Source organism: Pseudophryne corroboree, chromosome 10, assembly GCF_028390025.1.
Source record: "Pseudophryne corroboree isolate aPseCor3 chromosome 10, aPseCor3.hap2, whole genome shotgun sequence".
NCBI classification, from domain to species: domain Eukaryota; kingdom Metazoa; phylum Chordata; class Amphibia; order Anura; family Myobatrachidae; genus Pseudophryne; species Pseudophryne corroboree.
This window is the reverse complement of record NC_086453.1, coordinates 8,083,617-8,101,303: the sequence shown is the minus strand read 5'-3', so window position 1 is coordinate 8,101,303 and position 17,687 is coordinate 8,083,617. Positions and strand designations below refer to the sequence as shown.

The 17,687-nt window shown below is 48.1% G+C and overlaps 1 protein-coding gene across 1 annotated transcript in view; it reads right to left on the bottom strand.

Annotated features, from left to right (window-relative positions):
• Positions 1 to 6,036: 6,036 nt before the first annotated feature.
• Positions 6,037 to 17,687, bottom strand: part of SPEN (spen family transcriptional repressor) — a 125,491-nt gene continuing 113,840 nt past the window's right edge. The window contains exons 9-13 of the mRNA XM_063943894.1: positions 9,828 to 17,586; positions 9,322 to 9,675; positions 8,950 to 9,144; positions 7,788 to 7,946; positions 6,037 to 7,239 (exon numbers count right to left, since the gene is read on the bottom strand). Coding sequence (XP_063799964.1) covers positions 7,108 to 7,239; positions 7,788 to 7,946; positions 8,950 to 9,144; positions 9,322 to 9,675; positions 9,828 to 17,586 — 8,599 coding nt within the window. The 3' untranslated portion in view covers positions 6,037 to 7,107. The remainder of the gene's footprint in view (positions 7,240 to 7,787; positions 7,947 to 8,949; positions 9,145 to 9,321; positions 9,676 to 9,827; positions 17,587 to 17,687) is intronic.

Below are 17,687 nucleotides of genomic sequence, written 5' to 3'. Positions count from 1 at the left end.
CTGTATTCGAAGAACCCCCTGAAAGAAAGTCTGGACTTCCGGCAGCAGGGCTAACTTTTTCTGGAAGAAACCCGAAAGAGCAGAGACCTGCACCTTTACTGAACCCAGTCGTAAGCCTGCTGAAAAACCTGCCTGCAAAAACGGAGAAGGCGGGCTAAGCAAAACACGGAAGGAGAAAATTCTCGATGTTCACACCAGGCTACATAAGCCTTCCAAATGCGGTAGTAGTGAGACGATGTGACTGACTTTCTAGCCCGAAGCATAGTAGGTATCACCGTACGAGGAATCCCCTTCCTTTTCAAGATGGCTCTCTCAACAGCCACGCCGTCAAACGTAGCCTGCGTAAATCTGGATAAAGAAAAGGACCCTGTTGTAGAAGATCGTCTCGTAGTGGCAGGGGCCAAGGCTCGGCTACCGAAAACAGGTGTAGGGTGGAGTACCAAACCCTGCGTGGCCAATCCGGCGCCACCAGGAGGACCAGAGCGTTTTCTCTCTTGATGCGCTGCAGTACCCGTGGCAACAGCGGGAACGGAGGAAAGAGGTAAACGAACTGGAAATTCCAAGGAGACGTGAGAGCATCCACGCCCGCCGCCGCCGGGTCCCTTATCCGAGAGTAATAAAGAGGCAACTGATGGTTCAGGCGGGACGCCATGAGGTCGAACTGTGGTTTTTCCCCACCGGCGGACCAGTTGCCAAAACACCTGGGGATGTAGAGACCACTCTCCCGGGTGCATATCCTGCCGGCTTAGATAATCGGCTTCCCAATTGTCCACTCCCGGAATGAATATCGCCGAGAAGGACAGAGCATACTTCTCCACCCAGAGAAGGATGTTGGTGACCTCCCTCATCGCTGCACGGCTGCGAGTGCCGCCCTGACGGTTGATGTACGCCACCGTCGTGGCGTTGTCGGACTGAACTCTGACCGCTCGACCGTGTAGTAGGTGATGCGCCTGAAGCAGAGCATTGTACACCGCCCTTAGTTCGAGAATGTTTATGGGGAGAGCAGATTCGTGTATTGACCAACGCCCCTGAAACCGATGTTCCAGGGTCACTGCTCCCCAGCCTCGCAGACTGGCGTCCGTGGTGAGGAGAGTCCAATCCCATATACCGAACCGCCTTCCTTCCAACAGATGCGTCGACCGTGCCTTTGGAGGTAGCGTCACCCTTTGATGAAGGAACAGATGAGATCCTGACCACTGATGTAGAAGACACAGCTGAAACGGTCGAGAGTGGAAGCGACCGTACGGAAGAGCTTCGAACGCTGCTACCATCTTTCCCAGAAGGCGAATGCACAGATACACTGACACCCCGACGGTTTCGAAGAACCGACTTTACCAGTGTCTGCAGAGACAGGATCTTGCCCTGAGGAAGGAAAACCTGACGGACCGTGTCGAGAATCATCCCCAGAAACAACAGCCGTTGTGAGGGGCATAAGTGAGACTTCGGGAAATTCAGGATCCACCCGTGACGAATCAGAAGGTTCTGCGTCATCCGGATATTCTGAAGCAACAGTTCTGCCGAGCTTGCTTTTATTAGCAGATCGTCCAGATAGGGAACAATCGTCACACCCTGCTTCCGAAGTAGGGCCATCATGACCGCCATGACCTTTGTGAATACTCTGGGAGCAGAAGAGAGACCGAAAGGAAGGGCCTGGAACTGTAAATGGGCGTCCTGTATCGCGAACCGGAGAAAAGCCTGATGAGGAGGCCAAATGGGAACATGCAAGTATGCATCCTTGATGCCTAAGGATGCCAGAAACTCTTTTCTCTCCAACCCCACAATAACAGACTGGAGGGACTCCATCTTGAACTTGAATACCCTCAAATACGGATTGAGATCCTTCAAGTTCAGGATTGGCCTGACTAAACAGGCTTGAGTAATAGCCCTGCTTCCGATGATGAGAGGAAACAGGGATCACTACCCTTGCGGATAGAAGCTTCTGGACCGCTGCCTGTAAGGCAACTCTGTCGGAAACTGGCAAACCCGTGGTAAAAAAACGCTGGGGCGGTTGTTCCTGAAAATCGAGCTTGTAACCGCGAGTGATTAGATCCCGGACCCAAGCGTCTAGACAGGACTGTACGCAGACCTCCTTGAAATCCCACAGACGAGCTCCCACCCTGTGATCTCCCAGGTGGGAAGGAAGCCCGTCATGTGGTGGTAGTGGTAGAGGACTTAACCTTTGACTGGGCTGAGGCTGCGGACCCTCTACCCCTGCCTCTATGGCCACGGAAGGTAGAAGTTCCTCCCCTGGCCTGGCCTCGAAACCTGGAAGGGGTACGAAAGGAGCGAAAGGAAGGACCCCTATATGGCCTGCAAGTGGCTGGAGCAGGAGAAGGAAGATAAGTCGACTTACCACCGGTGGCCAGAGAGATCCAGGCATCCAGATCCTTACCAAACAGAACCTCCCCCGTCAAGGGCAACGCTTCTGCCGCCCTTTTGGATTCCGTATCCACTTGCCACTGCCGGAGCCAGAGAGCTCTGCGGGCCGCAATTGCTAAAGCGGAAATCCTAGCCCCGAGAATACAGATGTCCTTGGACGCTTCGCAAAGATAAAGGGCTGATTCACAGATGTGTTCCGCCCACTGTATCAATTGCTCCGCCGGCAATTCGTCACGAATTCCAGAGGACAAGTGCTCCGCCCAAGCTTCGATCGCCTTGTACACCCAACAACGTACCTGCGCCGGGCGATGTAATACCCCCGCCGCCGAGTAAATAGTCTTCAAGGTGGATTCCAACTTCCTATCAGACGCCTCCTTAAGCGAAGTTGCTCCCGGAACCGGCAGGACCGTCTTTTTGGACAGATGAGACACCGAAGGATCCACAATCGGAGAGGTCTCATAACGTTTCCAGCTATCTGCGGGAAAAGGATAGAAAGACAAAATTTTTCTTGATATCTGAAATTTTGCATCTTGATGTTTCCAGGCTGCCGTTATGAGCGCATCCAGCTCCTCCGAAACTGGAAAGGTCACCGGCAAGCATTGGTTGGTGCCAAACCTTGAAGGGCGTAAGGTGTCCTGCTCCGTCTCCTCCACCTGTAATACTGAGCGAATAGCAGTAATAAGAGCCTCTATACCCTGAGCTACTGGTTCAGAGTCCCCGTACACCTGATCGTCATCAGTATCCGGTATATCGACATCCTGAATATCCTGTACATCTAACCCCGCCTCATCTAATTGAGGCATATCATCGTCAAAGTCCTGCAACACAGAGGCTAGCAATCTCTTTTTAGAAGCCTGTTGAGGGGGGCTAAAGGACGGAACTTGGGAAGGGATTACCGCCGCCGTATACTGTATACGTATACTTACCGCCGCCGAGCTGCCGGAATCTTCAGCCGACGGAGCGGCCCCGACACGCGCCGCACGCAGCGGTGTCCGTCCGGCTCCGGAGAGCTAGTGTCTCCTTCAGCCGGGGCCCATCCCGAGCCGCACGCAGCTGCGATGGGACCCCGCCGGCAGCCTCCCGCGGTGCAGACTGGCAGTGACAAAGCTGCCAGTCTGTGAGTGTAAGTAAGAAAAAGAAAAAGAAAAAAATTCTTCAGAGAAGACCCCAGTGAACCAGCTCCCTTGGGCACAAATTAAAGACTGGCTTGGAGGGGGGACATAGTAGGGGAGGAGTTAGCCAGAGTGTTAGAATTTTTAAAGTGCCAGCTCCCATTTACTGCCTACTATTTCCCCATTGTAACTGTGCTCCAGTGGCCCCTAGTGGATGAAGGAGAGATATGCTTCTCTGTAAAAGCACCAACACACAGAAAAGATTGTAGCATAAACTCATGCGGTGACCAGTATAAGTAAACCGTTATACCGTGTCGTAAGATTGACAGGAAGATAGTGAGAACGTACTCCCAACACAACCAATAAGTCAACATGGTGATAGCTAAAGTATGGCACCAAAGCAACAGCCAGCAGCTCTTCTTAACGAGTGAGAGGGGGGTGACTTCTACGTAAGAACAAGTACATACCCATTTGTGGAATTCCAGACTCCTCTTTAACTCTGTATGCCGGTCATGCTGCCATTAAACCATGGTTACACTGCAAAAACATCTGCACAGTAGTCCAACCACAATCCCACTCACCTGTTGCAAAACCCTATCATTCTAATTATAACAGCTGTAACAGGCTAAAGCCGCCATTGATAGACTTGATATAACTGCAGAGCAGCAGCCACACAAAATTTAAATCTTGGATACGATTAACATACTTTCCTTTTGAATCTTTGTCACAGGTATATTCAGAGATGTGTGGACCCTAAAAGGCGAATGCCATGCCATATGGTCACCGCACCGTCTCTCAAGCTGTCTAAACGTGGACCTGTTTGGTGGGCCTAACAACTGTAGCTCTCGTTACATTACCCAGAGTATTTGTTCAATCCATATTTAAGTTCAAACTTTGAAAATCAATAAACTGAATCAAGAACGCACAATGAGCTTGTACAAAATATACAATACATGACAATGACTGATTACCCACCCAGGAAACAATTACTTTACAATTCTTCTCCTGGTATTATTAGCTGTATAAGTATATAATACCAGTCTCAGAGGATCCATGGATGAATACCAGAAGCCAGTACATATGGAAGTGAGCCTGCAAAACAGTTTGTACTGCTCACCAGACCCGTCTTTTCTCTGTAATAAGCTGACCCCGGCTGTAGCATGTCATGGGGTTTCTCAGATAATGCTCCAGGATGGAGACACACACACATATATATCAGAGAACACCTATACAGAGCAGACATTGCTGGGCACGGAGATACTTGTACAGTCTCTGCCCTTTATTCCCCACATAACATATGGATCCTGATGCATTATTAGAGTCTGAGCATCCAAGATTACAGTCTGGAAGAATATAGCTCTCTCTTCCAATCTACTCTGTTGTCAAATAACTCCACTGTCAAGTACACGAACTGACCCATATAGAGGTGTGGGATCTATGACCCGGAATGCCTGGAAAAGGATGTTGTGCAACAAGGAGAAGAGTGTCGAGTAAAGGGGGGGTTCCGAGTTAAAGGTGCACACAGGTTTACGGTTGAGAGGGTGGTGTATGTTCTAGCTCAACTCCCACTTGCAGACAGTATTGTCTCTGTATGCAGAAATTGCAATTCGAATCCTTTCACTGCAATGACATCTAGCTGAAATTCTGCATTTAATTCTCTATAAGGGGATCATGTCTGTGTATATGATGGAAATAGATTACTGAACCACTCTCCACTATTAGCGTGTCATTCTCAGGTCCAGCAAGACCAATCACACCCCTGCAGATCATCGCTTATGTCACACGAGCAGGCCCCAAGAAATCTGTATAGGTGATTGAAGTTCTGCGGTGCGCACCTGGTATACCACGATCAGCCACACTAAGACACGCCAAGAACCATTAAAACAACATAGAGTTAAAAGAGCACAAATCGTTTTCAGGGAACAAATCTGCCATGAGCAAGAGGGGAAAAACATTGATCTTTCCAAACATCTGCTGGAAAGAGGATACCAACCGGACAATACGAGAATATGTACCGCCCACGCATCTCTGCTCCCGGGGCAGCGGCTTATACAGTAGCACATCAAACAACCTATACATACTAGATAACCCCTTTATAAAAGCCTTTTCCCTATGTACCTGTTTAACCCAGCTCCTTTACTAGGTGTCCTCTGGTATCAGCTGGGAGGAGACAGATTTAGCAGGCATTATGGTAGGGTACAAAAGAATATCAATGTATGTGTCACTGCAGTGTTAGGAAGCGTCACCAAAAGACCATTACAAGTTCTATCCAGTCTTTACGCAGTATCTAGACAAATCCTCATCGCATTATGGAAGACCCCCGATGGATTCAGTGTTAGGGTGACACAGCCACTACGAAAACCACTAAAACCCCGCCCACAGCTCATACAAAATATGGAAGATTTTTTTGGACTGATCTGGCTACGTGACCAACCCTGAGATCCTTGTCACTAGCACAAAAACACATCACATTCACAAATAGTCCACAGATAACAGGTCAGAGTGAAATCAATACCTGCATTCAGCATAATATAGAACGTCTGGCTTGTATCAATTTTTTTTAATAAAGTTTGTAATCCAATGGACACACACAAACAAAACTTCAGAATGGGAAGGGAAGAAGATTCCATAAATTAAGAGAGGTGTATGCAAAAGAAAACACAAAATAAAAAATAAAAAGAGGGGAAACATGAGGGTTTTTAAAAAGTCTTGTCCAAGTGTACTACTGTACACTTTCCCACAGATTGCAATGAGCGGAGCAATGTCTCAATGAAAAGCACTTTACAAATGAAGGACGATACGTCTGAGTATGAAAATAAGATTCTTTCTGAAAACACATTTTTGGCACAGATTAAAAAAAATGCATGTCGTGGGGGTTTGATTTCTCTAAAGTCAGTATTATATATATTTATATATATATATAATATATATTATATATAATTATGTACACACGCCCATGGAGTCCTATAATATCCAAGGAAAGGAAAATAGATCTCCCTTTTGTATGCCCTCCCCCCTCCCCCAATGTAAACTGTACATCCCAAAATGAAAAGACGACTAGCGAGAAGTCCTTGGAGAAGATCAGCCGAGCTGTGAGAGGAAGATCAGCCGCCGTGTTCCAGTCTCTAACCCTCCATCTTTCCCGGTCACCAGTTCCCAATATTCACAGGTCTCTGATCACTAGTTCGTAGAATCCAGGCTTCCCTATATCACAGCATGTCGCTCAAAAATATGACACACACCAAAATAAAAACGGGTAGGGGGATGCTGTACAAAGGTCCGAGTCACTAATTTAGTGCAAAGGCAGGTTCAGCTTTTTTTTCTTAAAAAAAGAAAAGAAAACGAAACAAAAAAAAAAAACAAACAAAAACAAAGCACACGAATCGTAGCCATCCTGGCCTGGCCCGCATCGGATGGGCGTGGGGCTTCCAGTCTGTGTGCGTCAGTTTGTCCATAAGCATTATATGTAAACATCCTGGAAAGCAGCATGGCCAAGCTCCGTCCAGCGGCATGGGGAATTCTCCCGCACTGCAGGGCAGGTGGGGACACTCGCTCAGCAGAACTCTTCCTTGCAGGCTTGTCGGCTAGTCTCTGAATGTGATGACCTCGAGTGGTCTCATGCCGATGCAATGACGATCATTAGATGAGGAGAAATGTTGGAGATGCTAGCCAGTAGGTCTGGGGCGAGACGGGACAGGTGACTCTCTGAAAATTCACAGGGCGGGAAGATCTGCAGAACATAGGCGGGCTGGAAGGACAAGAAGATTGTGTGAGACACTGACGCTACTGCCTGCACTCCTACCGCTCCCGAACCCCTCTGTGTTGTTCAGCATTGATTTTTTTATACTGTTCTAGATCAGCTCACAAATCTATCTCGTTCTAGATCAACTTCTGGCTCTACTATCCCATTCTGGATCAGCTCCCATCGCTTCCATCTCATTCTAGATCAGTTCCTGACTATTCTGCAGTCGATCCAGATACTTCTGTACTCTATAACAGTGCCCAGACTCTTATGTTCTAGAATACCCATCCCTTCTGAGGTGTCTCACTTTCCGGAATCTTCCTACCTTCCATTTCGGAAATTACAAAAGTTTTTTGTTTTTTTTTCATTCTAGTTTGCCTCCCCGTCTCTCCAGCTTCTCCCCCTCACTATGTCCACCCATATCCCCCATAGACTGTAAGATTGTGCGAGCAGGGCCCTCTCCCCTTCCATAAATAATTATGCTAACTGCAGAGATATGCACGGATGTGAAAACGATAACTTGCTAGGTCTGTTCTAAGTGCTGGCAGGTGTACCTGGTTGGAACCCGGGTTGGGTACATTAATGATACCAGCCGCCTGCTTTGCCTGCAGGTAAGTGATGAATGCAGCTTTCAGCGACTCAGTCTGGTTTACCACGTCCTCCTGATCCCGGCCACATGGAAGTGCGAGCAGCAAGCAGTAGTCGCTCTCCACCTGCACACAGGAAAGGGCTTTAACATCGGATGACAAGAATAAAGGTGCACTTGTCTAGTTTGATATTACTTTTTAACTCTCGGAATTAAAGCTGCACCACAAGCATAGTAACTGCACCTACAGATGTGTCCCCACACACCGAGCGTCTATGCACCTTCTGCGACAAAGAACCCGGCACAACTGACACTAAGAGGTGTAGCGCACCGTAATTATCTTTACATTTTGCACTGCAGGTGTGTCGCAGAATCAGCAAAAGTGTATACGAGACGCTGGGCTGCGACTTATCCCTCAAGAACTGGCTTTGCACACGCACCAAGTCACAGATGAAGCAAAGAGCCGCGGCCGTTGTAACCGGGACCCTTCTTACACAGGTCCAGGCTCAGTCGCACATCAAATGGATCAGCCATAGCCAGCAATGTAGTTCTGTCGCTCTCAGTTTTATTCATGCAAATAAGAAGCCGGATTTCAGCAAGAGAGATGAAACACTTGAGACCTGGAGCGCTGAGAGGGGCTACTTGCAGACACTTGAGCAAATAAGGACGCACCTGTACTAAAAAGGTTTTGCTTTTTTGCAAGACTAATGGATTTTTGCCCTGCGTTCCTGTGGGCTTGCTATAGTTTGTCGGCAAGTTCAACGTGTGCACAATGACATGCTGATTTTACCTAAAGCCTAACCGTAGCCCTACTGTAGACACTGCAACCATTCCATAACATTTGACATTCTGGTGCAGACAACCTGACTACAGGCCACGACTGCTGTTTACAAACCAGCACCAGCAGTATTCTGTGGAAACTTTACCTTCAAAAGGAAGCTAAGTGAGGAAAATAGATGGCTACTTATTGCGCCCGCATACTTATTGCGCCCGCATCCCTCCACATACTGGTATAAATGCCAGCGAGGGAGAGGATTCAGCATAGAAAGTAGTGTTCTTATAAATCTGGAAGCAACAATGGCGTTGCGTCACAGGATCCTTAGACTTTGCTTCTAGATATGACCTCTCACCATCATGCGACGGGCAACCCCTTCAAGTTGGGTGGCTTCCAGCCGCATGCGCTGTGCAATCCTCAGTGGTGGCCCACCCTCCGGGGCTGGCAGAGACCGATGAGCCAAGACATTATTCCCGGACACAAAGTGCAACTGTACCGCGGCCGTGTCATTCTTCAGCGCGAGGAGACCCTGCCACACAATGGGGTATTTCTAGAAGATAGATAAGTAAATAATTATTTTTGACTCCCTTTACAGAGGTAGCCCTGCAAGGTAACTGGTCACCATGGACCACTGTACAAACACAACACTAATTAATCTGACTCAGAAAAGCTCAGCTGCAAACGGAATGACGTCCGTTTCGTACACCGGACGGTGAAACGTACTCACCGTCAGCAGCTGGACCATATCCACAGACCTCTGGGAAGGGTCTTGCTTGGGGAGGGGCTGGACCTCTGTCCTGGGAAGGACGCTTGATGTGGAGGATAAGAAGACAGATTGCTTCTGAGCCTGATGAGGGGAGGGCAGCTCTGGCTTCATGCTGATGGTGACGGGGGATGGATAGGAAGTCTGAGACGTATCCACCGATGATCTCTGAAGGTGCTGAATGTGGGACTCCATCTGGCCGGAATGCCGATTGATGGTGGCATGGTGAGTCTGCTCACTAGTCGACGACTGCGACACCTTGGCATCCTGTGGCGTTTTGCTGCGCCCTGGGGGGTTTACATGTGAATGGTCTCCATCCTGAAATAGAAAGGGTTAAAGCGTTACACAGGAGAAACGAAAGAGGAAATCACAGCCCATGATGGCAACTGGGAGGTGCACTGGGGTCAAGTGTCAATTAGCTCGGTATATACTATATCTCAATGTTTCAGACGGGAAGTGAGCATCCTTACCTGGGAAGGGGTCATGCTCCGCGACTGCAGGCCAATGGGTGATGCACTAGGGAACGGTGGGTGCGACAGCTGAGTAGCAGAATGATAGTTCCGAATGTCTGTGTACACTGGCCGATAGTCATGGAACGAGCTCCCGGAAGGGTGGATGAGAGGCACTCCGTGTGGAACCACTACCGGCTGGGATAAGTTTAGCCCAGTAAGCATTCTGGCGTCAGTGTGCTGAGAATGGGACAGTTTCACCTCCGGCTGTTTGGCCATTTCCTTCACAGGCTGTGGCGTTTTACTGGCTGGAGGAGTCTTCACTGGACCCTCCGGAGTTCTGGACTGCCTGGTCTCCTGATGGTGATCACCAACAGCGGAAATGTGGGAGTGCATAATCATTCGAGGCAATATGTCTTGCGTAACGCTGTATGGATCCAGGCGCATCCCTGAAGCAGACATACGGTAGTCATGTTGCATTACCAGCACATCAGACTGGACATGGGCTGAACCTCTGCCGACAGCGTGGTGGTAATGGATGTCCTCCTCTGCAGCATGCTGGGAAGACATTGTTGGGTGTACCATCTCTCGGACAGCTGCTGGTTGAGGTGTGCTGGATCTCTGAGGTCGGACATCCATCTGAGACTGCATAGGTCTGGGAGAATGAAGGGCTTCCGATCTCATGCCGTACTGCATAGAGGGCAGCGGTGGGGTATTTATCCTGACATCACCTTGCGACATGTGACCAAGGGAGACCGGCTGCGTTACACTATGAGGTGGCATGATGACAGTTTGCTCAGGGTGCATGCTTGGTATGTACTGAGGAACTGGTACTCCTGGGCCCAGCATAACAGAGGCATTGTTAGTTAAGGCTGAAGAAGCTGTAACACTGGGGTGACAAGAACGGCCAAATGGAGATGTGGAATGACCTGTGGTGCAGGGTGAATGAGGCTCCTGTTTGATACCGAGATGTGGTAGAGCCCTATCTGTTGGCGTGCTAGCTCCAGAAGCTATGTGGTTGGATTCTGGCTGAAGTTTACCGGTCAGAGAAGAATGGTGGGGACTCATATTTGTAGGGTGGAGCACTTTCGACTCCACTTTTACATCGGTAATCTTCTTCCCAGCAGGCACCATCTGTCCCGGAAGCATCTGACCATGCATGAGAACGGGAGATGCATTTTGAGTCAGTACTTTAACAGCTGCAGACTGAGAGGAAGCATTTGGAACGGTAATGTGGCTTGATTCAGGCTTTTCCAATGACGACCGCTCTTGCTTGATGGTTGAGATCACTGGTGATGCATTATACGGTTGGTAACCTGTTGGTGTTTGAGGCCCTTTTGGTAAGATCTGCGATGGGGTGAGTGGCTCCTGTTTAATTTGAGTCTTTGACACAGACTGTTGAATCTCGATATCAACAGCACTTGCTGGAGGGATCTGGCTGATCTTCGCACTGATCCGCTGAGGGCCCTCTGTTTTCTGGCCGGAGTAACTTAAGAGCATGACCCCCTGGGAAGTGTTCACTCTTAGCCCTGGGCTTGGGCCAGTTTCAGCAGGCCTTTCTTCTAAAACGGTCATAGTTGGCTTCATGCAGGCTCGGCTGTCATTTGTATTCTGCCTTGGCTTGATCTTCTGAGATGGGATGCAGGGTGGAGCTGGCTGGGGCTGTGCAGAGTGTTTTGCTAATGTTATTCTTGGCAAATCATCAGGATCAAAGGTGTGGGGCATTCTACTAATAACGGAGGTAGCCTTAGGGGCCACAATAGTTCCCTTTTCTTGAAAAGCAGGGGCCTCAGCTGCTGGTGGGACAACAGTGTTGGTGAGGGGAACAGATGATTTCTCTTCAGATAATGGTTTAATAGCTTCTACCTGGGGATGAACAGGCTCTTCCACATGTGAAGCAGAGACTGGCTCAGAGATAGCTGCCGTAACGATACTAGGAGTACTGCTAGAGGATGACACGTATTTAGGTTCCATTAATATCTTTCGTAAGGTGCTTGAGCTTGTATCCACATCTGAAGCCTTGGTATCTGGAGGCAAAGCAGGGGGTGGGGTGGAAATGGTTGCACTCTCTTCATGTCTCACCATCCAGTCGGGTAATACTGCCGATCCGGATTGTGACAGCGAAGGAGCTGAAGCTGCGGTTTTCCCTGGTGTAGCTGACAGAACGGAAGGCGTGGGGATGCCCGGTGGAGTAACGGGGGCATTTTCGGTACTTGAACGTAGTTTGAAGCTACTTTGGCTAACATCATCGATGTACAGTGGTTGGGGTGAGTCACATAAATTCATAGTGCCTGACATATCTTCATCTTTACATTCATCATCACCGTCCTTGGAAATGGTATCAGGAACAGTATCCATGCTTGTGTCAACCACCTGTTTTTCAGGGTCTGACAATACAGCCACTTTGTCCGGCTGTTCCTTTTGTCCCTCGTCTGAAGGCATCTTTTGATCTTTTTTGGGAGATTTGCTTTGAACAGCCTCATGAACCAACTGACTGCTGTCCACTGTATCCCTATTTTTGCTGCCCCTTCGCTTTCTCTTTGAATTCGCCTTTGTCCGACCTCTTTGTTTCGGTAGGATGTCTGGCTCTTTCACAGGTTCGGGTTCTCTGGCAGAATCTGCAGACTCGCTGAGACTAACTTTTGGTTCTTTGACTTCCACAGTTTGTGACCGACCCGAAGAAACTGGTGCAGGTGTTCCGCTCTGGGTGCTGGGGGTAGAATTTGCATGGAGGACGTTAACTGTCTGGTCTGTCTCAGGCTCCAAGTTGTCTGGATGAGCAGCAGCAGCAGCAGGAGCAGCAGAAGCAGAAACCACAGCAGAATCAGACGGAACCTCCGCCTCCCCTGTAGGTGGATATGGTGGAGCTGGTGGAAAGCTTTCTGTGTCAGTAGAAATGTCACATATTATGGACCCAATGGCTGCTGCCAGCTCCGTTTCACTGGCCTGGTGTGCGGGTTTATCACCGTCCTCTTCGGAGCGAGCCTCCGACACCTCCCCACCTTGAGCATCTTTATAAGCTGGAACTGTCGCAGTCTCAGTGATCTTCTCTATGTTTTCAACGGCCTGCTCAAGTTCTATTTGCCGTGCCAGCTGTACTGCTTCGGGTGAAATTTTTGGATCTTTCATGGTGTCTGTGTCAGGTGTTTCCGGGAAAGTAGTCTCAGCAGGTTTTACAAAAGGTGGAGAAACATCTTCCTTTTGGGGGCTTTTTATTTTAACAGGGGAAACTACCAATTCCTCAGCATCATCATGTGGGCGCAAAGCACCTTTTACCTCATCTGGATTAAGACGAATCTCCACGTTTTTCAAACGTGGAATGGTCTTTGAATTTTTAGGCCTTCCAACTTTAGATTTTGGTGCTTTTTCCAATACGATCTTCTTCTCAGGGATATCAGTAGCAGGGATTTCAGCAGGGCATTTATCTGGCTCTACAGCTTTTGGATCTGTCTTTACTTCAGTCAATTCATCTTTGCCCAATTTTGGCTTGCAGTCCTCTTCGACAGGTGGTTCAGTGGTTTCGTTAACATCTTCAGTTGAGTCTTCCTGACACTCGTGCGCTTGTGGTGTGGACTCACTTTTACTTCTTTTACTCTGATGGTTACTGGACACAGGGGAATGGCTCTGCGATAGTTTTTGAGACCGAGGAGACCTCCACCCCTCTATCGTTTTTGCATTTTCAGTCGGTTCCTTACATTCTGTGTCCTCTGCCTCTTGCTTTACTGCCTCTGCTTTAAAAGGAGAAAGGTCCCCACCAGTTTTTTTGCGGACCTTCGGAGGTCGCCCTCTTCTTGGTGTGTTAGGTACAACAACAGGAGGTTCTGTAACATCTTTCTCTGATCTTTTTCGCGTTGATCGAGGAGTTTCTGATGGTTCCTTAGTGGAAGACTGTCCTTCATTATCACCTGTGGTAGCATAAACAGATCGGACATTTCTGCGTGTTCGTGACAAAGGCAAGCATGGTTCTGACACCTCAGGTTCGGTAACAGCACTTGGGGACTTTGCTGCACTCCTCGATGCTCTTTCATGTTCGCTTTTTATGTCCACGTGTTTCTGGGACTCACCACGTGGAGACGTAGATCGATTGCGTTTTTCACGGTCAATCCTTACACTTTTCCTTGTGGCTGGTTTATCACTGGCGTTGGACCTTTTGCCTTTATATGCCTTTTTATTTCTCACTGCAATAGGTGGTTCTGTTTCCACCTCGTTTTCAGGGATCTGTGGCTCTTCTACTTCTGGAGCAGTCTCCTGCTTCTGACATGTGTCTGCGTCAGTACTTGTGAAGGCAGGCGTTGCTTCTTCAAGTGGCTCAACAGTGTCTTCCATCTTTTTGTCGAGTTTGGAAGGGGACGATGTTGGTGATACAATTTTCAGCTCTGTGACCGGATCAGCACTGCCTTCTGAAAACGACATACCAGGTGTTGGTGGTTTTGTGTCCATACATGAAGACTGTTCGACAGGTGTGACCACCTCGGGAACTGGCGGGGCAGGCTGGACCTCAACCATTTCACCAACATTTTGCACCGTTTCCACTGGAATTGGTGGATGGACAGGAAGAATCACAGGAGTAGTAACTATAGGAAGCTTGGTTTCCTCTTCAGGTGGCTCACAGGGCTCTGCTGGCTTCTCTTCTGCGGCCTGAGGAGGACACGGAGGTGGGGACTTCTCGGCAGCTACTTTCTCTTGAAAAACTACAGCAGGTTCTTGTGGAGCTGGTGGTACAACAGGCATAAATGATTTAACCTCTCGTTCTTTGCTTTCAGAGTCTGGTGTCTTTGGCGGACTTTCCTTCTCTTCAGGCTTTTCTACTGCTTTCGGTCTCTGCTCTTTTTCTTTGTCTTTTTGCTGCATTCTGGTGAGCTCAACAAATCGGCTGTGAAAGAGTACCACGGGTTCCTGAAAGAGGTCAGGAGCGTTACTTATGCAGTCAGAAGACAGCTGCCTCCCATAAGGTCGCAGGACGCCAAGGTCAGTGTCGTCATCTTTCCTATCGAGATGTTGAAGACGTTTCGAGTCTTGCTCAAAGATAGAGCTGTGAAGGAAGCGGGAGGCAAAAAGCTCTTGCTTTTCCTGTTCCTCTTCTTTGTGGTCATCTTTCTTATCATCCAACTTTCCATCAGAATCAGGCTTTATCTTTTTCTTCTTCATGTACCACGACGGTATCGGTCTTGGAGCAGAGTCCACTTTTTCTTTGTCTTTGTTGCTGCGGAAATTAGCAAACCTGGAGTCCCAATCTAAAAATGACCAGTTTTCTTCACGAGAAGATGACAGCGATTTGGCTCTCTCAAGCAATGCTTTTGTATCGGGGGTGATAGTTTTATCTAATGCGAAAGAGTAAAACTTATTCCTCTCCAGCGAGGCAGACAACCGCTCCTCCCTGTCCCTCAGCTTCTCTTCTCCATCTCGTAATAAAAAAGAAAACCTTGAACCATCTAGTAGGGAGGAGACTTTTGGTGAAATGGACTTGTGATCACTGTCATCGTCAGAGTCTGAGGGAACCTCGCCCGGTTCTAGGTCCCTTGAGCGTTTTCTGATGCTCTCCCTTTTTATTATGTTGCTGGGAAAACTCACATCCACACGGTTGCCATCTGATTTGGTTTGGCAATCCCATTTACCATATTCTTCTTCAGGGCTCTTAATGGTCAGTTTACCTTTGGCAGAGTCAGTCATTTGTTCCTTCTTGGTTGATTCAGTGGTTATTAATTTATAATGTTCATCTTTGAGCGCTAGGTTAGGGAACATCAGCTTCTCCTCTACCTGACCAGACTCCTTGAATTCTTTGATTGGCATTAATCTTGGGGAGCCTAAGGTATATTCATCCTCGCTAAACGGAAACGGCCGCATGCTTGGAGAAAAAGAGGTTCTCTCAGATTCATCACTTATCTGTCGGGAACTTCTGTAATTCCTTTCAGGCTTGGTAATTTCATACTCCAAGTGGTCAGTCTTTTTTTTTTTACTTGGAGGGGAGTCGTCGGTGACATCCTGAGGTGGTTTCCCCACTTCATGCACAAGACTGCGCCTTTCGTATTCCTCCGCTTCTTTGTTCGGACTCCCAAACTTTTCAGACTTCAAAATCTCCAGCTCCATCTGCTGTTTCAGCTTACGGCTTTGCTCCATCTGCTTCCTGTAACTCTGAGTGTAATCTATATCGATTGCAAGTTTCTCTTCATTTTCTGATCTTTCCAGGCCCAACGCTTCCCTGGAAAGGTTACAGTACATCTTTGCATCACCTTTCAAAGAGTCTTTATCAACATCTTCCGACAACTGTACATGTCTCTGGAGAGTTTTCACGAAGTTGATCTTTGTATAAGTGATCTCTGGAGAGTCGAACGGCTCGTCTACTGGCTCTCCTAACCGGAAATGCAGATCCGAATTATGACGTAGAGAGGATCCAACCGACAATTGGTCTTGTCCATCTTTAGGGCTGTTGATAATGAAAAGTCTTTCAGATTTGTTTTTGCCAAGTTCTCTTTTTAAAAGTTCTTTCCTAGAACCCTTTCTTTCAAAATTCCCTTCCCGAAGCAAGGTCAAATCTCTTGAAGATACAGGCTCCAGCTGCTTCCTTGAACTTACTACACGAGCGTCATCGTCATCTGGGTTGCTTCGTCGATCAAGTTTTTGCCGGTCACACTTTAAAGCCACATCAGCGAACCTCCTCTTCCGTGCTTCCAACTTGTCCAGATCTGCTGTTATGGGGCCCTCTGTGGGTGGCTCTGGCTTTAAGTGCTTTTTTAGTTTTTGTTTTCCCTCCTTGTCTACTACTTCTACGTGGCTGGAGAGCAGCTTGTCTTTTGGCACTTTATTCCTTACAGATTCAGGTTTCATTTGCTCAAACTTCGGTTGCTCAAGTCTAATCATCTGAATTTTGGAATCAGACGATGGGGATTTTATCGACTCACTGTCGGACTTGTTCTTGGACAACTTTTCTATTCCAGTCGGATCAAACACCTTCCCCTCCTTTTCACTGACTCTTGTGAGAACCACGCACGGCATAAGCTCCAAACGGTTTTTAGACGCGGAGTCCTTGTCGTTCTTCTCTTTGGCCAGCTGCTTGCTGCTCCCTTTTTGCTTCTCAAGGCTGGGCTCCTTATCATTATCTTGATCCGTCTCCGAAGACTGCGAACTCGTTGAATGGTTTTTAGACTTTCGCTTTGTCCGATCAGGTTTATCTTTATCAACTTTCTCAGTCTTTTCCTTACGCAATGGTCGCTTCTCTTTATCAGACCTCTCCGAATCAAAAGTGCGTTCCTTCTCAACCTTCTCACCTTTGATGAATCGTTCGGCCCTAGCTTTGTCCGATTTATCGAATATTGAAGGAGAAACGGAGCTGCAGCTGCCGCTACGATCGGAAGAACGACTGTAGATTCTGCGTTCTGGGTCACTTGTAATTCTCTCGGATGGTGCTGGCGAACCTGCAGGACTCTGGGGTCTTCTTGAGTGGGTGGGACTTTGGCTGCGTTCTGTTTGCCTCCGCTCACTATCCCGCTCTCTGTCGGTGTCGAAACGTTCTCGTTCCCTTTCTCTCTGCCTATAACTGTATTCACGGATATCCTGGTCGTATGTCTCCCTGTACTCTCTATATTCTCTTGACTCATCAAAGTAACGCTGCTCGTAGTAATCGCCTTGGTATGAATCCCACTCAGGGTAGAACTCTCTGCTCCTGGCAGGGTACTCTCTTCTCGTTTCCTCCGGGTACGTGCCTGTTGTACGCACAGTTTCATAATAAGAAGTGCGATCCGTTGACGTAAACTCATAAGAACCCCGCCGCGTTTCATCACCTCTGAAAAGAGAAAGTACGATATGTTGGTTTCTGAGCATATAACGCTAATCAAAATGATAAAGGAAGATACAAAACAGATTTGCAATAAATGTTAAGCAGTT